The 26596-nt window shown below is 34.8% G+C and overlaps 1 protein-coding gene across 3 annotated transcripts in view; it reads left to right on the forward strand.

The window, feature by feature from the left end:
- LOC110037911 (ion channel DMI1-like) overlaps nt 1–26596 on the forward strand; it is a 51516-nt gene that overhangs the window by 23879 nt on the left and 1041 nt on the right. Inside the window, exons 10-12 of one of the 3 annotated variants that reach the window (XM_020742652.1) lie at nt 13261–13353; nt 21175–21179; nt 22533–22794. In XM_020742652.1, coding sequence (XP_020598311.1) covers nt 13261–13353; nt 21175–21179; nt 22533–22794 — 360 coding nt within the window. Of the gene's footprint in view, nt 1–13260; nt 13354–21174; nt 21180–22526; nt 22795–26596 lie in introns of those variants that run through there. The other 2 variants (XM_020742650.1, XM_020742651.1) reach the window with 2 other exon arrangements.

Raw genomic sequence — 26596 nt, forward strand, 5'->3', positions numbered from 1 at the left:
GCGTTGTGGTTCTGCGATTGGCCTTCGATGGCGCGGGTCCCCTCTGGCGTTCCATCCACGGTTTCAGAATGATCCAGAGCACATACAACGTCCAGGTTCTATTTTACCGCCGCGCCGGCCAAGGGTGGATGATGGTTATTTTGAACCTGAATTTAGGCACCCTCGCGGACCATGTTTAGGTCGTGGAATGCGAGGGAGAGGAGGTGGTAGGTTTCACAACTTTTCACCCCTACCTTTGGGAGGGACAGCAGACTATACACGAGAGGGATCGATTCAACCACACATATAATGTTCTTGTATGGAGGAGAGTTCGTTCTTGTCACCAAGGGAAGGTGACTTGATATGTCAGAATTTGTCGTGCAAAAATCTGAATTTTGCACGATGAACTTACTGTAACAATTGCCACTAGTATCGATATGATGAACCATATAGATCGAGCCGCAACCCTCACAAGGGCTATGTTAGCCCCCCTCCGCACCGTAGCTTTTCACCCAAGTTATCGATTTCACCCATTAATTGTGTTCCACAAAGAGATTTCAATGGATACAGATCTGGTCATAGGGAAGGGTGGCTTTAGATTTGAGGAGTATCGGCCCTCGACTCCGTTCTCGGCGTCTCCTACTCCATCTCCACCTATCAATGTGGCTAATGCCTTGCATGCTAGATTGCAATCAGAGACTTCTCCAGTCAGCATACCGCAGCCAATGATGGGAACCATCTGCATCGCACTCCTAACTTTTCAGATCCGATTAGAAGCTTGTTGCCACCGTCATCGCCTAGAAATGCACGGGCTGATGTTTTGGAGGATTCTCCTTCTTCGATGACTTTCAGAAAGTCGGGGGATCTTACTTCATTTTTGTACACGACTCCCATAAAACCATGATAGCAAGATGCTTTGGAGTTTGGCTAGACATCACCACAAACCATCCAAAAATTTCCTGTGTTTTATCCTCCTATGTCTGCACCAGCGATGAGACTCCAACCAGAGTAGCACTAGCGATGCCGCCACCCGCCTCATCATCATCTCGCCGGAGATGTCGCTGCTGTAGATCATACGATGCCGACAAAATCCATCGTCGCCCCTTTCTCATGCAATATTTTTTTCTTCCTTGCCCAAGCGTCAGGGGGGAGCTGCGTTTCCAGCCGACCATTTCTTCTGCAGTATTTTTTTCTGCCCTGCCTAAGCGTCGGGGGGAGCTGCATTTCCAGCCGACCCTTTCTCGTGCAGTATTTTTTTCTTTCCTGGCCCAAGCGTCAGTGGGAGCTCTATTTCCAGCCGTGCTTTCTTTTGCTGCTTTCTCTGTAAGCAGAATTTACTGGGTGTGATTTACGTGTTTTTTTTTTCTGCAGCCAACGACAACTGCAGTCAACTAAAAGTCAGTTTTCCCGTAGGTTGTCTCTTTCTCTGCAAAACTCAAAATTCAGTCAAGCCTGAATCTCTCTTCTATGCTGAAACATATGACAGACAAAACTCAAAATTCAGCCAAGTCTGAATCCAACAAATTCAGTCAAGCCTGAATCTCTCTTCTATGCCGAAACATATGACAGACAAAACTCAAAATTCAGCAAAATCTGAATCTAGTAAATTCGATAACCCAAACGACCAATTTTTCTTCATTCCAAACTTGAGGGGGAGTGTTAAAAATTATAATAGAAAATAATTTATTGCTATAAGAAGTTATGATGAATAAACCATTTTCTTAATATAAGGAGATGCTTCCTTTCCTATTTTATATTTTTTTCTTTGAATTATGAATTATTTGTATCCCTATTTATGTTATTTTCTATATCTCTTAAGAATTAATATGAATTGATTATTGAAGATATTAGGTGATATATATTTTCTTAAATATCACTCCTTTTTTATTACTTTTCCTATTATAGGATTCTTGTAAAGGTTATTTATACCCCCGTTCATATCAATGAAATAATTAAGTATTTCATTTTATTCCGCATTATTCTGAATTTCAACAGTTCTTTTCTGTGGGCTTAATTGTAATCCGCTTCTGATTGTCCATATCTATCAATCAGAAGGGTCACAAATCAGAAAGTCGGAAAAAAATCAAGAAATAATCACAAAAGTACAACAATATTGATGCATGCGACTATGCAACGACTGTAATGCTATGGGTGAGAACAAAAGGGACGAAATATGTCAAGTTGCTAACCATAACATTTGACGCATAGAGTGAAATCCAAAATGTCTCATAAAGCTCAACAAGTGATAGAAGGAGAAGATATCATGTCATGATAATGTAAGTGAAACTCCAAATATGGGTAGAGAGGCTACAAGCCCATAACATATAAGCGAAACTTATGAAGAGAAGGACTCCTCCCCAGTGGAGTTGCCATATTGTTTTTGGTTCTTTTTAAATAAACTAGGAGTTGCCTGCTTGTCTAAATTTATGTTCATATCTTTCCCTTTTGGAATAACTTTCCTTCTCGGATCATATAAATGATTCGAAGAGGAGAAGATTCAAAAAGAAGAATATACAACAACAAATGGACAAAAAGTTAAAAAGAAACATGGAGGGCTTATATAGGGGTGCTCTTCATGTGATAGACCGAGAGTATACGTTTGAACAAAATCAAATCAAAATATCTTGAAACGCGAATTCCACGAAGAAAATTCGTACATAAACCACCCAAAACTAGAGAACAAAAAAAATATTTTTATTCTGGGATCAAGAGCGCTCCAAAAGGAATGTATCTCTTTACTTAATTGCATCTTGGGGGATACCCAAAAATACTCCCGATAAAAGATGTTCACTTACATTATCATAATCTGGTGAAATGAACACCGAAGGATGGTTATTCGTATGAAAATGCTTTGATGCCTTAAAAGTCCTCGATAAGCCACATGATAGAGGGTGAGTCTTTCACATCCCAAATGGATAGTGACTCATCGCCATGCGGAACCTAAGAAACAACCAAATCGCCTCAACAAGGATATTTCTATACTTTAGAGCTCGCCGGGCCATAAAGGCAGATGGTGAATCACCGTATCTCTAATGGGAGACAACTCATCAGTAATCAGGTCGTCAAGATGATGCCAACAAATTCAAAACAGGATGACGTTGCTCAGAAGAGCTTAATAATATGATGGGTAGAGTGATCCCTAAGTAGGTAGAGGTAGCCGGACCAGGATACTACAGATCCACCATCTTAAACTATTAAGACCCTAAGTCTACCTGGTTGTGAATGTAGTCAACCCAACAAGACTAAAGATACCTTGTCGGCAATCCGTGAATTGCGTCGTCTAAGTGAATCCTGGTGACCCGAAGGTCAAAGAAGAAAACTCTACTTTTATGATCTATGTGAGTAAAGCTCAAAGAGGTTAGACTTATACTCACCAAATGAATGACGTAGATGCTATAAGAAAGAAGAGAAAGAGAGATCCAACTACAAATTTGTAAACATTCTTAGCAAAGGATTTTGATCGCGTCTGGGTCGGAGAAATCTCTAACACTCTAAGCATACTAAACAATCAACTAAGTAGAAAACTATGCTGGGCCAATCAAATAGGTGAAACACTGAGATTTCTTCTAGGGTATATGAAATATGATGCAATTATCTACCACAATCTTAGATGTTAAGTATTTATTAAAAATGTTTGGGTGTATAGCCGTTCATGCGAACCGTTTTAAAAGTGAAGACCATACAAAAAAGTAAGTGCAAGGTTTAAAATTTGTGAATATTTTAAACATAAATCTTTATTAATCTTAATGTTTTGTTTTAAGTTTTTATAGTAAGTTTAAAGTTTTAGAGCCCTGAATGAGCCAAAAATTTTTTTGTGATCAATCCCAAGCAAACAACGAACAAAAAGAAAATAAAAAAATAAAGCAGTCACAAAATAAAATTTAAGACAAACCAAACATAATGCAAGAACATGTCGGTGCCACTAGCTCGACAACATTTCTTAAGGAAAACAGTAAAAGTGGTCGAACTTCGTCTATAGACGCCTGTACCTAATTCTATACAAAAATATAAATTCGTAATTAAATTAAGGGACACGAGCTGCTGCTCCTGATCCCTTTCATCTGGTTCCCGCGCCAAACGCTTCGGAACCCATGCCCGTACCTTATTTCCGATACAGACTCGATTCTAGGATTGCAAAATACATGATAAAAGAAAAAAGGACCGACCCCTATAAAACGTTAGCGCGGGTTAACATGCAACGCATGCGAGCAATATCTGGCGGGAGTAGCTTATAAAAACACCTACAAAGAAGAGTTAACATATAGATCATGACATTGCTCCCACTTATTAAACTTGTGTGTGTATATTTTGGCATGACTCCCTGCGAGAAAATCGACCTAATACACTATTGCACATGTCCACACAATGAAGACTAAAAAATACAAGTGATGTATGGCTAGGGCAACCAAACCAACAAAGAATAATAGTCAGACAACGAAAAGACTACCAAACACCCTAATCCTAGCCTAGCACATCATCTAACAAAATTTATCTTAACCAGCGTCTAAGTGCTCAGGTTAAAGTTTCCGAGTATGTGTGACTTTAATAACGTCGCCACAACGACCCCATCTTAAAGAGCGATGGGATCTAACAAATGTCACCCGAGATGGATTTTAAAATATAGTTGGCTTCATGTATGACCTGGCTTGATATTTGCATATTTTAGAAAAATGAAATTGTTTTAATTTAAAAATAGGGACATTAAATGCACCTGTAACATGCAAGTTGACACAAGTTAGATCTGTTAGTCTTGTGGAGCCAAAACATCTAAGGAGACTGAGAACGTGACGCCCAAGTGCCGGGCTTGGGCGCTTCTTCTGATGGGGGCGCAATTGTGTCCTCTCTGAGCGCTTTTGCGCCCATGTTTTGGCGTTTGTCAGAGAAGAGGGTGCCTTTACTCCCCTCTTGGGCGCCCAAGCGCCCAACTATGCTTGATGTGATTCTGCTTCCTGAGAGACGGGCGCAAGCGCTTTTGCGCCCGGAGCAGTTGGTACACAAAAATTTTGGTTTTAAGGCACAAGTGGCCTATCGTAGATCTTTCTTTGGTGTTCTTTAACAAGTTCCTGGTGAAGGAGAGAAGAGTTGGAGAGAAGGGTTTCTCGAATTTCGGCGTGTTGTTCGCATTGGATCGGGGAAGGAAGATTGTGGAGAGTCATGTAATTTTTTTCGTATGAGTGTGGAAAAGAAACTTGTGTGAGTCCTTTGTAAAACTATTTGAATTTCAGAGTGAATTTGCGGTGGTGTGGTTTCATGGTTTTTCCCGTTATCGAGTTTTTCTATGTAAAATTGTCGTGGGCTTTTCTAATTATTTTGATTTTATTTCTGTGCTTACATTTATTGATCAGATTTTCTCGAATCTTGTGATCCTATTCTGCGGTGAAATTAGAAAATTCTTTCCGAGTAGTTTCTCCTAACAAGATCTTTTGGATTCTTAACACAATCATACTTGTTTTAATTCCGATGCAATGGCTCACATTGTTCACTGGGATTTACCTGACAAATAATGCACGTTAATGCATTAAGACAAGCACGCGACCACTCACCTAACAAGTCTCACTCACTATCGAAACACACGTGAAGATGCAAGTACAAGCATACGACATAAGAGCACCAATCATGCAAATGACAAACTCAAGTGCAGATATGTTGCACACTTAGTGTGTTCAAAGGCTCTAAGGCACTTGATTGAGTATACAACGTGGAAAGTCTTATGGTGTTCAAGTATGACACCACAAGAGACGTGGTGGTATGTCTTCCATATAGGAAATTCAGACATCGACGGACTTGCATTGTTAGCCTCCATTCACCACAAAATACGAATATCAAACCTCACACACATAGTGGTATAAAGTGTCGGTGCTTATTGAGACGTCAAATATAAGGACGTGCCAAAGGCAAAAGATTTAAAATTTCATCATGCAAATGAGTTTATCATATAACATAACATTAAAAAAAGTTTAATTTTTTTGCACATACAAGCATAAATTCAAATATGTCATACGAGGAATGCAAATGATGCAAGTGCACATGCAAACCACACATATGCAAGTGAAGTTGGGCCATCTACCTATTGGTGTGATTAGGACGGTTAATTGGGTATCATGGTTAACAGGGTCCATTGGGCCATAATAGTCAACTATACCAAAGTGATTGGTCGATCTGTCCAAGGCGACCGGGTCGGGGCGGTTGGTCAAACCTAAGCTGTCGGTTGACCGGACTAGGGTTCCTCTAGAAGTTGCTCAAAAACTTAGCATCTCTATTAGAGGTAATGTTCTTGGGTATTCCTTGAAGTTTCACGATCTCCCTAAAGTACGAGTCAACTACATGTAATGCATCCAGCGTTTGGTGGCAAGGCACAAAATGAGCCACCTTCGAGAACCCGTCAAACATGACCATCACTGAATCATTATTTCGCTGCGTCCTTAGAAGACCAACCACAAAATCCATGATTACATCCATTCATGAATCCTCTGGTATTGGTTAGGGTGTGTATAACCCCTATATTTTACCCTTTGGTTTTGGCCAAGAGACAAAATCTGCACTACCTAAGGTACTGCTGAACATCTCTCGTTAGTCTAGCCTAGAAAAAAGTGTTCCTTCTCCAGGGCGGGGTCTTGTCTCTGCCAAAATGACCCGTTAATCCCCCATTGTGACTATTCTGAGTGATGGTTCTGTGAGTACACAATATGTTTTGGTGGAACAGGTAGCCATTAGCTTTGTGCTATTGTCCTGTAGGCCTCTCCTGGCACCGTTGTCACATTAACTCTGAAATCCTCATTTTCCTTGTACAACTCTTTCACTACCTTAAATCCCACAAATCTAGCCTGCTTGTAGGCAATCAACAAGTGACGAATTGATTATGATCTCTTGCCTTGTGCTTGAGCACGATTTGGAACGACCCCAAGAGCTCAACTTTAAAAGCATATTTTCCCTTCAGCTTGCTTTAACTGTTCATGAACATTAGTGCCTCGTGATCAATAAATAGGTAAAATCGCTCGTCAATAGGTAGTTACTCCAATATTTAAGAGCTCTCATTATTGCATACAACTCTTTATCATATGTCGAATACTTTCTCTTGGAGTCATTGAACTTCTCACTGAAGAAGGATATAGGGCACCCTCCTTCGCTCATTACTACTCTAATCCACACACTAGAAGCGTTACACTTCACCTCGAATAGTTGGTTGAAATCCAGTAGAGCTATTATTAAGGCTTGAGTCACCTTCTCCTTCAGAGTGTCAAAAGGTGGACTAAGCTACTCCTGTCCATTGAAACTTCTCTCTCTCTAGTAGCTTTTGTCAAGGGCTTTGTAATGATGTTGAAGCTATTGAGGGATATTCATTTTTCAGGAGTTGCAGAAAAAGTACCAATTCGAGAGATTCAAAACAAAATAATTGTACATAAATACAGACAATAAATCCTGTAAAATGATCACAGATTTAACATGGAAAAACTTGAAAATGAGAAAAATTTATAATCACGCCACACCAAAAATTTCACTATGAAATGAGGAGACTTGTACAATTACAACGCACTCAACTCTCAATGCAATCTCAGAACTCACAAATGTTCCTCTCTCGATCTTACAAGAGAAATTCACGGAAATCAATTCACAATACTCAATGCAGTCATGTTTGCATGCATTTCTTATTGCAAAGAAACCCGAGACTTAAAATCTCAAACCTCATAAATCAGTTACATGCGCCTTGACGCCCATCTTGGGCCTCGAGTTTTCGGGTGCTCGGATTCATATGTTGGAAAAGAGCGTAACTGGGTGTTGGAGCAACTCACAGGGCGTCGGGTTGTCCGTGGCTCGTTCCTTAGAAGATTAGGCGCCCCTTAACGCTGGGTTCCCAACTGCTAGGTGCCAAGACACTTCCGTGGGCACTGGGATCCCAGTTGCTAGGCACCAGGGTGCCTCTCTAGGCACACTCCTTGCCAATCAGGCTCCACATATAATAGAAGCAACTGATGAATCTTTTATAGAAAGATGTTAACACAAAAAAATGCCTCATCTCGGTAAAAGATTGTGGATTTGTCAAACACACGATCATCTCTATCTTTGTAAGTTCCATTTGAATGCATTCATCAGGTACAATGTAATCCAAAAAGCATATCTGTGTCACACAAAGTAGCACTTCTTTGGATGGACATACAATTTCACTCATAGGATCTCAAAGAACAACCTTAAATGTTGCAATGCTCTTTCTCTGAATTGTTGTAGACGAGGATGTCTTCAAAGTAAATAACCACAAACTTTCCAATATAAGCTCGGAACACCTGGTGCATCAGCCTCATGAATGTGCTAGGTGCATTGGACAACCCAAATGACATGATTGTCCACTCGTACAATCTATCTTTAGTGTTAAAGACAGTTTTCCATTTATTCCCTGATCTCATCCCGATCTGGTGATAATTGCTATGCAAATCAATCTTGGAAAAGAGAGTGGCTCCATGCAACTAATCCAGTAGATCATCCGGATAATTTATACGAAACTTGTACTTGATGGCGATCTTGTTTATAGCTCGACTAAAATGCACATCCTCCATGAATCATCTTTCTTAGGCACATCAAAGTGGGAACAACACATGGGCCAGTACTCTTCGTCACCAACCTCCAAGCAATAAGATATTGCACCTGCCATTATAACTCCTCATTCTGAGCTGGCATCAATCTTCAAGCAGACCCGTTTGATAACACCTACCCACGAATAAGATCTATGGTTATGTTGGATACGCCTAAGTGGTGGTAGACCTTCTGCTAGGCTGTCTTCCACCAGATCCTGAAAACCAGTTAGTAGTGGTTGGATCGTCTCTACTGGCTCGTTATTTTCTTCATGTCCCTCTAAGACCACTAATGCCATCACCACTGAGGTTTCCCGTACTAATTGCAAAAAGGTCGCACATAAGACCACAGGCTTCTCCACGACATGCATCTCTGCTCCTCTAGAACCCCTAATGGTGAAAGGAATGATGCACTTCCCCTCCTTTGTGAACGAAGAAGTGTTTTTGAACTCATCTTGCTAAGTCCTGCTATCAACCGACTATGATCTCCTGTAGGATGTAGCACATTGACACCATGTCACACCATAATTGATCCTGTAGCTGGTCTCCAATGAAAAACTCTACCAAACATTCTTGATCCACTTGTAACTTTTTCCCCTTCAAACTGGTCAGAGAATAGGGCTGGGAATGTTTGTGCGTAGCCAAGCAACTTCTTCCTAATAAAAGTGGTGATTGCATTCTCACAATTTTGTTCATCAATGATGAGACTGCATACATTCCCTCTCACAATACATCAGGTGCGAAAGATGTGCCTCATCCACGAGTGATCCGTCCACGATTTCGTCTATAGAACCCTCATCACAACAAGCACCTCACCCTCTTCTCTCTGGAGTTGGTACTCCTCAATCTACTCTTCAGTTACCTCTTCATGACTCACTTCCTCGATGACACCCTGCTCAGTAAATGAAGCAACTCGGCTCTTATGGCAACTAAAGCCATGGTGTCCATATCCATAACATCTGAAGCATTTCAGGCTTCTTTCCACTTTGATATGCTTTGTCATTCCCTTAACTAGTCTTCCCAACTCCTCCAGGTGTGCTTCTGTTGATACCTTCAGGTGTAGGTGGTTATTTGAAAGGAGGTGGTTGCTACTCTTTTGTGATCCAATACCTCTTTGTATTCAAAGATCCTCTCAACTATCCACAACCACTCAATGAAGTTATCAGATTCATTCCTCCCTCAAAATTTGGTATATTCACTTTCACTCTCATGTCCTTGTATCGTTTAACAAACACTTTCTCTCTCGATCTTATCTGATATTGAATCCCAAAATGTGTTAATCGATTCTCCTCTTCATTAAAATCATCCTTGTGAAAATGATTCAGATGTTCTTCTCACTTTTCTCGGATCTCACTATCACGGTCAACAGTGACCTCTCCATGGGTCCTTTCCACAATTTCATTGAGCCGTTGTAGCAATCAGCGGAGTTGCTATTGTATCTTTTCCATGGTAAACTTTTGATTGACGTCTAATACTTGTCTCCACGGTGGCATGACTATGGTGTGTGTGCATATAGGGGATATGGTGTATGGGTGTGATGTTAGCTGGGAAGGAAATATTTTGGGCTTGGTGGTGGGATTTAGGCAACCCTAAGATAGGACTAGAATTAGGCTAGCTCTGATACGAAATGATACCGTACTTAACCCAAGCGACAATAACAAAACAAATAGTATTAGTGGAAAAGCCCTTGGGCGGTTACGACCAAGACACTGAAAGGGAAAATAACAACTACGCAACACAAAAATTTGAAAGTGCGGCAAATGAAAACACCAACTCATACTAGGATGGATCTTGGTGTGTTGATGGTGATCGGTGAGGGTTTGGACGCCTGGAGAGATAGTAAAGTGGGCTGGAAGGCCGGATGGTGGGGCGGCAGCAAGGGGGTGTTAGTGGCAATGAATGAAAGGTGAGAAACTGCCGGAACAACGAGAAGGCGGGCTACCTTGGGCTTTGGAAGCAAGGATAAGGGGCTAGACAGCAGCCAAACTACAATGGAAGTGCTATTATGGATTGCGCAATGAAGTAAGGAGGCAGCAGTAGCGAAGAGGGATACGGTGGACTGTAGGACAGCGAAAAGATGGCCTTCCATCACGGTGAAAGTGAGGAAAAGTGGGAAATTGCAGGAAAAATAGTGGTATGTAGCTTTTTGGACGGTCACTGCAGGGAAGTCGCGGTCGGGAGCGATGTCGGGAGGATGTGGAATGAGAATAGGGAAGATAATCACCACCTCGAGAGCAAAATACTGTTAGAGAATCCTCCGAACCCTTGAATATGGCCCTGGAAGGGAAACCCTGAAATGTCGATTGTCGTCTTGACATAAAGCACTGAGAAACTAAGAATTCGAACCCCAATACACCGATACGTAGGAAAATATTAGAAAGGAAGGATAAAAGGAAACATGCTGGAATTGGAAAGGAATGGAAAGAACTCATTGGTTCGGCCATACGCCGTTCGTTTGACTTGGGTGTCACGTTCGATCCATGTCACAGGAGACGCTTGCGTCTGTCTAGCTTGATACCTAGTTAAAAAAGGTAAATAACGATAGATTTTGTTTTATTTATGTCCCAATTGTTATAATAACATAAAATTATTTTTCCACCAGGGTGTTAACACTCTGAATGTTAAAATTAAAATTAGAAACATACCATGAAAACAAATTATCATTTTGTTTACAAATGTGTGAGGTTAAAATGTTTTAAGAACTAGTGGAATAATGTTGTGATAATATCTACAGTTGATGTGGCTATGATATCAAAGGACAAGAAAGGATAAGAACATAAGCCGCATTCTCCTAAGCAGAAATTGATCTGTCCTATGAGTTATTTGAATAGACTAATCAGATGAGGGGGGACTTTACCAAACGGGTAGGAGGATCTTCATGAGCATTAGGTGGAAAGTTTCTGCGGTTGATTTTTAGGATTTCCAAGCTTAGGATTGAGTTCTGAAATATTAAGAGAATTTAATGCCCAAAAATATGGATAGAGGAGCATGATGGATGTTTTCTACATGATTGAGACCTAGCTTACAATTCCTTAAGAAATGGTTTGTAACTATTCATAGCCATAGGGGCTTAGTAAAACAAGTTGCTGCAGCATCGTCCAGCAAACACTTTCCTAAAATAGAAGTAAAGAATAATAGGATACTGTGGTTGAAATAGTGTAGATCAAGTCACGGAAACTAGATCCAAATAGGAGTGACATGAGGCTCCCTGGAGAAATCAGTATTGACGGACAATTTTAACATGCTTACTCGAAAGCTTTTTATATGATATGATTTTTGTGAGAAGTGTTTGATGTAATCTACTTCTAAAGAAAACAATTGATCTAATATGATTGTCATGAGAAGAGTCTGATGTAATCAACTTGTAAAAAAAATTTTATGATTGGTCAGGGGTCATGAGTCAGCTTCAAATCATACAAGAACTTGTGAATTACCTCCATGCTAAGACTATCCATAAGAAATTTGCCGTTAAGTGAGAGTTTGAGAGGTTTAGCGAGTATAAAATTTTTTCGTCGAAAAAGAGAAGAGAATACTTTCTTTGAGAAGGAGGCTATTTATGTTGTTGAGCTGAAGACGAGCTGAGCTGTGAAGTGAAGAGGGGAAAATTTCTGCAGTATTTGAAACAAGAATAGCATTTGTAAAATATCATGGGCATCCAGGTGGAGGAGGCTCAACCATAGGGATTAAAAAAAGAAGGAAAAGCCTAAAAAACATTAGGGTCCATTTGAAAAGGACACGGTGAACTCAGTGGTGGGTCAACTAGGGCCCTACTAGAACTCATTGCATGAGGAGGTGGGATCCAAAGTGGGTTTGATAAAACAAGTAATTTTGAATATCCTTTAATGGTGTTCAATGGAAGAGAAGGGGAAAGATCACAAACAAGAGATCAGCAAACATCTGCCACCGGTGGGAGTAGAGATGGGAATGGCACATTGAGGGCTGCCTAGGTGCTACAGGAACCAAGAGCTGATGTGAAGCTGACACCATAAGTGGCATTGTCGTCAAAGACATCCCATGAACCGACTAGGAGAAGAAAGCCTACGAAAGGAGAACCAACAAAAGCTGCCTTGACAACAACAAGGTTCAACAAAGATCACACAAAATTCACGTGACAATGGCTCAAGTCCTTATTTCAATGAGTACTCGATATGTCTCCATATAAAGAAGCCATCGCGAGCACAACGAGGCATTACATACACAAAGTGCAATGAAACGAAGTGCAAGGGGTGATGGCTTTGTAGGGGAGGGCAAACCCGCCACGAACGCAGCGAGACATTGTAAGACTACATTCATGTCAAAGTTTTAGAAGCCAGGATAAAAGGATAAATATCTTTGGCTCACATGCCCAAATTTTTTGAAATCATAGAATTGTTACTTGATTTTGACATGAAACCTTAAAATTATTGCTAAAGTTCATTGTGAACTCTTGCGTGTAGTAATACTAGGGTTTTCATGACAAACTCTATGATTTATGTCTTGATTAGCTCTCATATTTTGCAAAATAGTGTAAATTGTTATTCTTTTATTTGTAGTCTTAAACCTATTTTCCTTTTGCAAGAAGGCCAAAATTTATGAAGTTCTATGTAAATTTCTAATTGCAATTAATAGCCATAATGCACTCGGGGATATTTTTTCTTGAGAATCCTATTACTGTTAGATGCATCTCTTGGTAACTATTTCTTATTCCCAATTTTTAGATACTAAATTTCTGGAACAGATTTTAATTCTTGCAGATGAGTCTGTTGAGGATTCCGTTGTTCATTCTGATTCAAGGTCCTTGGCAACGCTTCTTCTTATTCGAGATATTCAGGTAGTTGCTTCAATTACATATAAATTTCAAGTTTCAAATTATAGCATATTCTAACTGTACAGATTTCCTGTGAAAATATATTTATCAGAATGATATTTATGTAGGTTACGTTCCATTTAAATGAACATAGATTTTAGTGTAAGAACATAGGAATTTGGTATTGAGTTTCTTTTGAAGCAGTGCGTGGACTCAGTTTGACCTACAAATCCATTGGATTAATTAGATGCAAGGCATGCTTCTTTATAAGTAAAGTGATGCTAGAGGAGGGTTACCTGATATTTTGTAGAATCTGTAATATAGAACTCTTGAAATCATTTTAATGAAAGAGTTGCCATCATGGATGTGTAACCTTTTTTAAAATTATTATCTAAAAAAAGATGCATGGTAGACTAATACATCAGAGCTCTCTCACCAATATTTTTTCTTCAGAAATAGGATTATTTAAGCCACATATTGACCCAATTCGTTTAGGTACTCTCTTTTCCCATATTGGTCAAATTATTTAACCTAAATAAATCAGTGAATTAGAAATTACTCCTCCTTCTTCTAATCTTCTTCTTGATTTTGATGAAGAAAGAAACTATGGAAGCCAACGGAATCCCTGATTTAACTTCACAGAAAATTATAATTCACTTGCTATACAACCACAATGATCTCTAGATTCAAAAACAAGTCTATCCATCCTTCTTAAACCCTCTCCAAGTATACGGGAATATAATAATAATCAATTACTAGTAACTGGAGATTATATCACGTTAGAAAAAAGATGTATGATCTTATTAGACATAGGATCTCATCGATTACATATAGATCAAAACGTAGTACCAACAATTCTTCAAGTATTAAAAGATACTCCATACATATATCAAGACTATTTTGGATGAGAATATTCCTGTACTCACGAAGCTAATTTACTCCTTGGATTTTGAAATATCAATGAAGAAAGGATTGATTTCCAACATTTATTTTTAGGTGTCAAATTCAGATCGTATCTTAGTATGTATGGATTTTCTCCAACAATATACTATAACATTTACACATAATATTGTCAATATAGATAACTATACATTACAAGGTAATGCTTTTTCATAGCTACATTACTATAGAATTATATATTCCTACATATGAACTTATTCTAATACACACTTTATGTGATACTTGTTGCAATGTCACTAGCTCTAAAATTTATGATTCCCGGTCATATTCCTATATATACTGAAAAACTAATACTTGAAACAAGTTTTCATGCATTAAAAGATACGACATACATATATTGAGACTATCTTGGATGGAAATATTTCTGTGCTCACGAAGCTAATTTACTTTTGGATTTTGGAATATCAATGATCAAAGGATTGATTTCCAACATTTATTTTTAATAGATGAAAAATTCAAATCATATCCTAGTATGTGTGGATTTTCTCTAACAATATACTATAACATTTATACATAATATTGCCAATATAGATAACTATACATTACTACGTAATGCGCTTTTATAGCTACATTACTATAGAATTATATATTCCTACATATGAACTTATTCTAATACACACTTTATGTGATACTTGTTGCAATGTCACTAGCTCTAAAATTTATGATTCCCGGTCATATTCCTATATATACTGAAAAACTACTACTTGAAACCTTTAATGGTCCTCGAACTATCAATGAATATTGGACTGATCAATTTTTTGTTATTCAATCAGCCTTTCTTAAAATACCGAAATTATGGTGTCTCCCTAACGATGACCCTGATTTATTTTTTAGAATTAATTTCCTTAAAACTTTCCTCTCATTCACTCGATCAACTGAAATCATCGTAGTAACCCCCACTCATTATCCACTCATTTGTCCATTAATCCGCACGCCAAAATTTCATTCTATTGCACCCAATTTTCGCAGCCAGCGTGGTGATTATAATTTAGATCAACATATTAAAAATGTGTTTCCCCATCTGCTTAATCTCTGATCTCATATATATACCATTTTTGCCCGGATAATTCCGAACTTGCAGAACTCCGTGCTTTTGCATCTTCTCTATTTAACCCTTCATTCTCAGAAAATCCCCTACAATTCTAGTCTCAAGATGAGCCCATCACAATTATTGAATTAATTCATCCCTCACTAATCATTGGAGTGCGTCTTATGAAATACAAATCTGAAGATAAAAAAAAAATTCAGATTCAAATTAAAAAATTACTAAACCTTGTATTAATAGAAGCAATAATAGTCCACATAGCAGTCTAGCCTTTTTAATAAGAAATTGTGAAGAACAAATCATGATTAATTATATAAAACTTGATGATAACACTAAATTTGATTGTTATTTCATACCAAATAAAGAGGTATTAATAAATCATATTAAAACGCCTAGATGATTCTCTAAATTGATTGTAAATCTAGATTTTGATAAATTTTGATGCACCTAAATAGTAGAAAATTTATCGCTTTTAGTCCTGCAGGGTCACTATCAATGGAACGTTATACCTTTTGGGTTAAAAAATGCTCGACAAATATTTCAAAAACCAGTGGATACTATCTTTAATAAATTATCACATTTTTGCCTTATTTATATGGATGATATTCTAATATTCAGTCAAACTATTACTAAACATTTAAAACATTTAGCCTTATTTTCACAAAAAACTAAAAAAACATGGAATAGCCATGAGCAAAAAGAAAACTGTCTTCGTGACTAATACTATTGATTTCTTAGGACTTATTATAGATAAAAGTGTTGTCGAATTATAAGAACATGTTTTAACAAAAAAATTGATTATTTTAAACAAATTACTAATATAAAATATCTACAACATTTTTTAGGTTGTATCAAATATGCTGATGTATTTATCAAAATTTTGCTAAATTAAGAGCCCCTTTATAAGAGAAGTTACAAAAAATATTGCTTGATCTTGGGATGAAAAAGATCAAAAAATTTTATAGTAGATTAACGACTTATGTAAAAATCTTCCGATCAAAAAATTTTATAGCAGATTAGCGACTTATGTAAAAATTTTTCAAAATTACATTTACCTATACCTGATGAATATTTATTATAAAAACTGACAGTTTTGAATTAGCTTAGGGAGTAATCATAAAAATCTGATGTAATGATACTGAACTTTTGTGCATATATAACTCAAGTACGTATACAACTACCGAACAAAATTATCATATTAATGAAAAAGAGTTATGAGCAATAAAAAAGACAATTAAGAAAATTAAATATTCTTGAATGAAATATTTTTAATTAGAATATATAATAAGACGCATTTCATTTTTAAAAGAAAAATAGTAGACTTTTTACATAACAAAAGATTAATAAGATTAAAAAGTTGGTTCTCTGCTTACAATTTTTGATATAGAATATATCGAAGGAAATAAAAATATTTTTGTTGATATTCTGACACATGAATTATGCTGGAAATAAATACAGATTATGTAAGTATGAAAATTTGTGACATGGCCAACGATACCGATTATAAGTCTAAACAATTATTTAGAAATTCTTGAAATATAATTTGAAAATTAGACTATGAAATTGCATATTTCACTAACATTCTAAATGAACTATTGAATGTAAAAAAATATATGTCTGGAGAAATCCAACATGACGAATTATCTTCAATATCTGAATTACAAAAAATACGATATTTTACAAATCTTAAAATTTTAAAGGAACCAAACCCCTCTTCAAGTAACGAATTACAAGATTTTACAGATCTCGAAACTTAAAAAAAAAGTACTCAGTTCTTCAAAAAAGATGTTTTCGTATGCTAAGGTATTGCAAAATACATTAGTTAATCTTACAAAGAGTATTACAGAGACATCCGATAAATGACAACAATTATCCCTCCATGAGAAGAGAATTAATTTTCAAATCTATTTTCATACAGCTGGAAAGTTTCAAGTCGTATATATATACGAGAATATAGATTTCAAATTTACTTTTGAATTACATAAATGCAACATAATACACATGATTTATTTAGAAGATTAAAATCTTCTAAAAGAATTACCAAAATAAATTATTGATGCGGTGAAAACATTCCACCTGGTTATCAAACATTGGAATATTTATATAAATTTATATCAAACTTATCCCGAACCAAGATAGAGATTGAAATTAGTAACGAGTCTTATACTCCAAAATATAAACCGATGAAAATATTATCTCAAAGATCTAAGGTCAGTGATTTATATCAAATTTGGGTTGAAAGTAAAAACCTTGATCCAACCAACATTTGGGTCTATCATTATTTAAAATAATTATTCATAAACAACTATTGCAAGCAACTGACACGCAAATTACCTGAAGTAATGTATAAAAAATGTGTCTCTATTCTTAACAGAATGTGGCCATCAAGGAAGTCAAAGATTTATTCTAACAGAAATTACAAAAAGAAAAAAAAATATATATAAATGTATGTACTGCCAGAAGAGAGATATGCTACAAAAAATACAAGAAAAATTCGATGCCAGAAACAATGAAAGCTAGCTGTAAAGCAAAGAATTATCTTCATTAGTCCAACTATTGAAAATATTATTTTCGACCTAGTTATTCTCTATCAGATCCACTTATTAAAAACGTTATGCCAAAATATAAACCGATGAAAATATTATCTCAAAGATTTAAGGCTGGTGATTTATATCAAATTTGGGTTGAAACTAAAAATATAGATCCAACCAACATTTGGGTCTATCATTGTTCAGAATAATTAGTTATATACAACCATTGCAACAACTCACACACAAATTACATCAAATAATGTATAAAAAATGTGTCTCCATTCTTAATAAGAATGTTGTAGCTGTCATCAAGGAAGTCAAAGATTTATTCTATCAGAGATTACAAAAAGAAAAAAAAAATATATAATTGTATGTATTGCCAAAAGAGAGATACGTTGCAAGGAATCATGAAAAACTCGATGCCAAAAATAATGAAAGCTAGCTGTAAAGCAAATACTTATCTCCACTAGTCCAATTATTGAAAATATTCTTTCCAACCCAGTTATTCTCTATAAAGCCGCCTTATAAAAAACCTTATGTCAATGCTTATCTTAAAGGAATTAACGTTATGATAAAGCTTATCAGAAAAGAAACTTTCCAGCTCATTCAGTACGATTATTAAAGCTATGCTGCAAATAATGGAAGAAATCATCAACCATGATGACTAATGATGCCTTTTCCGACCTATTTAATGTTATATTCTCTAGAATATTTTCTAGAGAGTAAGAGACAAAACGAAATAAGCAAGTCTTCTTTTTCTTCTTAACTTTACCTCTTATAATCTAATTATGTGTGTCTACCAGTGCGGCTAAATAAAATCTTCTCGACATATTCTAGCAGAGAGTTTATCTTAATATTATCTTACGTTGTTTCTTCCTATTCTAAGATTTTACCTTAATATCTCTAGTTCATATTATGTTTTTCTCCTTAGCTTTCTAGAGAAAATTAGGGCTCAAAAAGATCATTTAGATTCTTAACAGACCACAACTCTATATAATCACTTCAGAGATACAAAACACAACTTTAATTCATTTCCTACACTAAGCATGGCTAGAAGTAGAAACAAAATACCATAATATTATTATAAACGACAAATAAAAACATGTTAATCTTATATACTTCACAACATACTTACAGACACATGAGTTGATAAATATTTTATTTAGTTGAACGGACAAACACACATAATTAGATTACAAGAGAGGAAGTGAAGAAGAAAAAAGAAGAAAACTTGTTTATTTCACTCTGCCTCTGTCTCTAGAGAATAAAACATTAAATAGGCCGAAAAAGACATCATTAGTCGTCATGGCTGATGACTTCTTCTATTATTTACAACACAACTTTAATAATTGTACTGAATGAGTTGAAAAGATTCCTTTCTAATAAGTTTTGTCATAACAGTGATTCCTTGAAGATAAGCATTGACATAAAGTTCTTAATAAGTAGGTCTGATGGGGAATAACTGGGCAAAAAAGAATATGTTCAATAATTGGATTCATGGAGATAATTATTTGCTTTACAACTAGCTTTCATTATTTATGACATCAAGTTTTTCTTATATCTCTTGTAGCGAATCTTTTCTAGCAATACATACATTTATGTATTTTTTTTAATTTTTGACAGAATAATTGTTTTACTTCCTTGCTGACTGCGACAACATTCTTACTAAAAATAGACTCATTTATGGTACATTACTTCATGTATTTTGTGCGTTGGCTGCATGCAATGATTGTATATGAATAATTGTTGTGAACAATGATAAATCCAAATATTAGTTGGATCTAGGTTTTTAGTTTCGACCTAAATTTGGTATAAATTATTAGTCTTAAATCTTTGAGATAATATTACTATCGATTTCTATTTGGGAGTATAAAACTCGCTACTAATTTTAATATGTATGAATGAGATATTTCATTCTCTTGATTCGGGATAAATTGATATAATTTTATATAAATATGCCAATGCTTGATAACCAGGTGGAATGTTTCCACGGGCATCAACAAATTGTTTTGGTAATTCCTTTAGAAGATTTTCATCTTCTAAATAAATTATACATATTAAGATACATTTATATAATTAAGAAGTAATTTTGGAATCTGTGTTCCTGTATATGTATACAACTTGGATATTTCCAGCTGGTTGAGATTAAATTTGAGAATTAGTTCTCTCCTCGTAGAAAGATAATTGTTGTCATTCATCGAATCTCTTTAATATTCTTTGTAGAGTCAACTAATGTATTTTGCAATACCTTAGCATACGAAGACATCTTTTTTGAAGAAGTGAGCACGTTTTTGACACTTCAAGATCTGCAAATCTTTTAGATCGTTAATTGAAGAGGTAATTGCTTCTTTTGTAATTTTGAGATTTGTAAAATATCGTATTTTTTGTTATTCAGATATTGAAGGCATTAATCATCCTGGATTTCTCAAGTCAGATAATTTTTTACTTTCAATAATTCATTTAGAATGTTGTTGCCATATGTAATCTCACATTCTAATTTCCAAATTTGTAATTCAAAAATTTTTAAGTAATTGTTCAAGTCTGGATTAGACTTGTTATCGGTTTTGTCGATTATGTCACAAATTTTCATGCTTTCATTATCTATATTTATTTCCTGTATAATTCACGTGTCAAAATATCGGCAAGAGCATTTTCATTTCTTTCAATATATTCTATATCAAAAGTGTAAGCACAGAACCAACTTTGTCATTTTATTTTTCTTTTGTTAGGCAAAGAGTCTAGTATTTTTCCTTAATAGATGAAATGGTAGTCTTTTTATCTGTTCTAACTAAAAATGTTTCATTCAAGAATATCTCAAATTTCTTAATTGTCTTGTTTATTGTTAATATTTTTTTTTATTAATATGATAATTTTATTCGGTTGTTGTAAACGTACTTGAGCTGTATCTGCACAAAATTTCAATATCATTATGTCTAGCTTTTAAGATTGTTCTACAAACTAATTCAGAACTGTGAGCTTCTATAATGAAATAGTCACCAGGTATGGGTAAATGTAAATTTGGAAGAGTTTTACATAAGACTTTAATCTGCTGTAAATTTTTTTGATCTTTTTCATCCGAAGGATAAGCTAAATTTTTTCATAATTTCTTTTGTAAAGGAACTCTTAATTCAGGAAGATTTTTGATAAATACGTCGACATAATTAATACATCCTAAGAAGCATTGTAGATCTTTTTGATTATTAATTTTTTTAAAATAATTAATTTTTGTTAAAACATGTTCTTGTTATTCAATAGCACATTTATCTATAATAAATCCTAAGAATTCAAAAGTATTAGTCACGAAGAGAGCTTTCGTTTTGCTCAAGGCTATTCGATATTTTGGCTTTTTGTGAAAATAATGATTAGGAAATAGTTTGATTGAATTTTTGAGTATCATCTACATAAATAAGACAACAATGTGATTATTCATTAAAGATAGTATCAATTCGTCTTTGAAATATTTGTGTAGCATTTTTTAACTCGAAAGACGTAACATTCTTTTGATAGTGGCCCCGTGGGGTACTAAATGCAGTAAATTCTCTACTATTTGGTGCATCATAATTTGTCAAAATCCATAGGGAACTATTTAGCCGTTTTAATATGATTTATTAATGTCTGTTTATTTGGTAAGAAATAGTCATCAAATTTCGGGTTATTATTAAGTTTTATATAGTTAATCATCATCCTTGCTTTTCTTCTAATTTGTTCAAAATGATTTCTTACTAAAAAGGTTGGACTGCTATGTGAACTATTACTGGCTTCTATTAATGTAAGGTTTAGTAATTCTTGAATTTGAATCTAATCTTCAGAGTTGTATTTCATAGGGCACACTCTAATAATTAGTGAGGGATTAATTGTTTCAATAATTACGACAGGCTCATCTTGAGACAAGAATTTAAGGGATTTTCTGAGAATGATGGGTTAAATGGAGAAGATGCAAAAGCACGAAATTCTGTGAGTTTGGAATTATACGGGGAAAATGTCGTATATATATGAGATCGGAGATTAAGTAGATGGGGAAACACATTTTTTATATGTTAATCTAAATTATAATCACCACACTGGCCGGAAAAAATGGGTGCAGTAGAATGAAATTTTGGCTTGCGGATTAGAATATTTCTGTGTTTTTTTCATCCTCATATACATGAAAGATCTCACAAATGCATGTGAAAACTGCATTTCTACTTTTTCTTTTGCTGTCATGCCTATTCCACATCAATGAGCTCCAAATATGTCTTACCCAGAATCCTATATTGACTTAGTTAGCCAGGACAGTTTCACATTTGTTCGCCTAATTTTGCATATCTAGTAGTAATGCAGACCTGCAAATAGTTCATATATTAGAATTGGTGAAAGTACTATTGGTCATTATATGTTTTTTTCTAATATTTTTGTTAATCAAATGTTAAGTCATTCGCTAGCTGCTCTCTCTCTCTTCTTCTTGGGGAATCATGAAACACCTATATTCTGAGATCTGATGTTTTCTCCCAATGAAAAATTTTTATTTAAGATTTTCTTAGTCAAGGTCTTGCGGCCTCAACTTTCCAGGCTATCATTGGGTAAAATCAGATATCAGAGAGCTAGAGAAAAAAAAATATTGCCAGTTATTTCTGATCTTTTCTACAGGACTACTCATATGTTCTTACACTTTTTTTTTTCAGTCAAAGCGCCTTCCCTCTAAAGGAAGAGAAATCAACAGCTCTACGGTATTCAGGTTTTTCTCACAGCTCCTGGATCCGGGAGATGCAGCAGGCTTCAGACAAGTCTATCATTATAAGCGAGATTTTGGATTCAAGAACTAGGAATCTTGTTTCTGTATCTAGAATCAGTGACTATGTCCTATCAAATGAACTAGTTAGCATGGCACTTGCCATGGTAGCTGAGGACAAGCAGATTAATCGAGTTCTTGAGGAGCTTTTTGCTGAAGAGGTACTTCTTGCAACTGAATCATTTTATTATTGTTCTGAACAAATTGAAAAAAAAAAGTTGCATGAATAACAAATATTTTGGTTGTTTCCCAGATTCGTACTGTGAAAATTGTCCCCAAATTCTTAAAAAGTATTTTCATGCAGCACCTTTTTTCTCACCCATGCTTAACCTGTTTATAGAATTTTGGTAATGCCCCTTGTAAAAGAGACTGGCGTTTAATGATAGCGTTGACAAACGAAGGATTATATAGTATTGCTAACGTTTGTATAATATTTTCTTGTATGATTGTATATTAATTCTACAACTTTGATTTTCTCAACTTTATGTGGCATGACCTGATTTTCTATGGCTCAGAAATCTTTTTAAATTTCTCTTTTTGTCATGGTACTGCTGAATTTCAGCTTAGGAAAAAATCCAGAAGTTTTGTTTATGAATATTTTTAGTTCCGCATGGTTAAAATTATGCCATGACTTACAAATTTACAATACAATTCTTAATGTTGTAACACCTAAAACTTACTAAACTAATATATCACACTCCAAAGTATTAATTTTGAATTTTGATGTTAAACCTACTTTTCATAAATTGTTCTGCATAACTTCTATCCAATTTAATATTTTGTGTGCTGAGCCAATTTAATGCAAATTGGCAAAATTTATATTCAAGTTTTCACTTTGTTACACTTCTTGCCCCCGCCTCTGCCCCCGCCCCCCCACTCTTCTACCTTTTGTGCTCAACACCTAATTATATTTTCTATGATTTTATCTTCAATAGATGCTATTTTAGTCAATTCCTTTCATATTGTAATTTGTTAAAAATCTGCTAATTTTGCCAGATATTCATCTTAATATTTTCTTATTTTCTATCGATGGTTTTTATACTGATGACACTCACAATACCACTATCTAACAGAATTTTATAATTTTTTCCATTTCAAGTCTCCTCAAGTCTTGTTCTTTTTCACTTAGTACTTTTATGCTCCATTTTAACTATCCAACTTTAACTATAGATATCATCTAGATCCTTAAATATTTTTTGTATAATATATTTAAGATATTTAAATCTATTACATTTTGTTATTGCTTCTATCTTTTAATAGCATTAGTAAATAAGTTATTATTCATACCCATTAAATGTATATTTTGTACTTAATTTTAATTTTATTAATTGTATGCCCACTTTCTTCTGAACATTTCTCCCTTTTTATAGGTTTATACTTATTTCAATATTGGCCTTTTTCTATTACAGCTATGCCATTTTTAAAAATCATACACTGAGACGTCTCTTTTTTTAATATCTTTATTAGTGTTTCCATTGCAAATACAAAAAGATATGAATTCAATGCAAAATATTTATTAAGATGTACTGATGGTGGTATTTCCTCATTCGCGCAATAGCTAACCATCATACATGTTTTTTATTACTTAAACATAATATTGACATATTTTTTTCTTAATACATTCCAATTTTATTATATTATTACCCATCACATTATTATATCCTGCCAATTTCGGTAAAAAAGGCCTGGAATTCCTTTCTTTGTTTATTACTATTTTTTTTCATTAAGTCTAGTTCTATAATTAATATATGTTTGTACATCCCCTCTATCTTGAAAAATAAAAAATGTTTCTCTACTAATTTTGTGTTTGGATGCTAGAAATGAGTGAAAGGAAATGATAATGGGGATCAAAATTCTTATGTAGTAGTCGTAGTTTCATAATCTTGTATTAGGATTTTCATTTCCTTTAGTTTTCTTCTAGGGCTTGTAATTATTTTTGAAAGTTAAACTTGCGCTACAATCAATTCAATTTTTATAGGCTTGAAATCAAAATCAATGTGCTCTAACTTGTAGATTTTTATAGGCTTGAAATTAAAATATATTTTTTGTTAATGCAAACACACATATATATAATATATAAATATGTTTGAGAAGGAATGACCGAAGGCTATTAGACAAGCCCCGTCCATCCCTACTTGTGTTAAATATTCGAGTACCACACCCGATATGATGGAGGATTTAAAACCGTGACCTGAAGGTCTTACGACCTTCAGAGAGGTTGCTCTACCAACAATATACCACAGTACGCTCGCGCGCGCGCACACACACAATGTTACGCAAACACAGTATCTGTGTATGTACATATATATACATACATATAGGCACATACATTTATATGAATACATACATACTAGTACCACTAATTACATGAAAGATAGCTACTTTATGCATACATATGATTACATCATATATATATATTTTATATTTTTTTTAAATAAAGCACTTATAAATATCTCTTGAATATATTAATATAAATGATATTTTTAGTTAGTGAATAAACTTTAATTTATGTTGAGTATTATATTTTACTTGAATCAACTCCAAACTCTACTTAAAATCAATACCTGTTTACTTGATGATGGAGCGTAAAGAAGCCTCGGGAGATGCACTTGCGATTCTTTACTCTAGACCAACTTGGCTTTAACCGGGAAGAGCCAATAGAATCTTTAATGAGGGATTGACACCTTCTTTCCATGGAGGGATCCAATCCTAGCAATCTAACACTTATGTAGGCAATTCTTGTGTTTTAGGTTTAGTTATTGTGAGTTTTCTATTAGGACAACTGTCGTTAGGGTTGTAAACGAGCCGAGCTTGAGCGAGCTCAGGCTTGACTCATGTAGCTTGTTCGAAATTGTTTGTGTTAAAAATCGGCTCGTGAGCATTCTGTTTATGCTCGACTCGTTTTAAATATTTATATTTGTGTTTGGCTTATTGTTAACTTGAAATTGGCTCGCTAAAATTAATTGGAAAAAAATAGATGTAGGGTGTTTGATTTGAACCTGCATCAACTCTGTGCAATAAAAGACACATAACCGCATGATTACAAGTGTTATGATTTAAACTTAGATATAACTATATATAATATATTATTATATAAATAATATATACAATATAATATTATATAAATAAAATATGTAATTTTTTATTTCAAGCTAAAACAAGTTGAACACTAACAAAGGGTTGTTTTTGTTCGGCTCCTTTTTAATTCAAGCTTAAAGAATTTGTTCGTGTTCGGCTCGTTTACTTAACAACTAACAAAACATGAGTTACTTAATAAGCCGAACACGAGCTATTCACGAACAAGTTTTTTTGACAGCCCTAGCTGTCGGCATCCCCAAGTCTTCCCTTCTAGGACTGTATCCAAAGACAAGTGGTGTTCCAGCTATATCTTATATTTATCTTCGACGTCCTCTTCCATCGCAATATTCCCTAAGCTGCCACTCTTTCTTCTTCGCTGCAACTGTTGGACAGCCTTTCCGGACTATTTTTCTTACTGCCACCTCCACCTTGTTGCTGCCTCCAATCGTTCTTCCGCCAAAATATCTTTTTTTTTTGAAGTTTGAAATTATTGTCAACTCAAGCAGTCTAAGATTTTTTATCCATCCGATCAATAATTATTTTCGCTAAATCCAATTAAATAATTTTATTTTGTTATTGTAATACTATTATAATCATAGTAGATTATAGCAATATTCATAAAGGATTTTTTCAAATTATTTTTAAAAATAAATACTTAAAATCGTTCTTTTTATAATTATGGTTTAACCTAGGGTTGACAAAATAAATAAATAAATTTGTTATTGAATTCTGCTATTGTACGTGAAAATTTCCTCTCCCTTCTACCTTAGCCTTCTTGCCAAATTTCCTAAATAATTTTTAATAAAATTTAATTAATTTAAATATAGTGCTTATGAAAATTCTATAAAATTAACTATAATTAATTTTTTTTAACATAAATGACAG

The sequence above is a fragment of the Phalaenopsis equestris genome, unplaced genomic scaffold (assembly GCF_001263595.1).
Source record: "Phalaenopsis equestris unplaced genomic scaffold, ASM126359v1 Scaffold226954, whole genome shotgun sequence".
Lineage (NCBI taxonomy): Eukaryota > Viridiplantae > Streptophyta > Magnoliopsida > Asparagales > Orchidaceae > Phalaenopsis > Phalaenopsis equestris.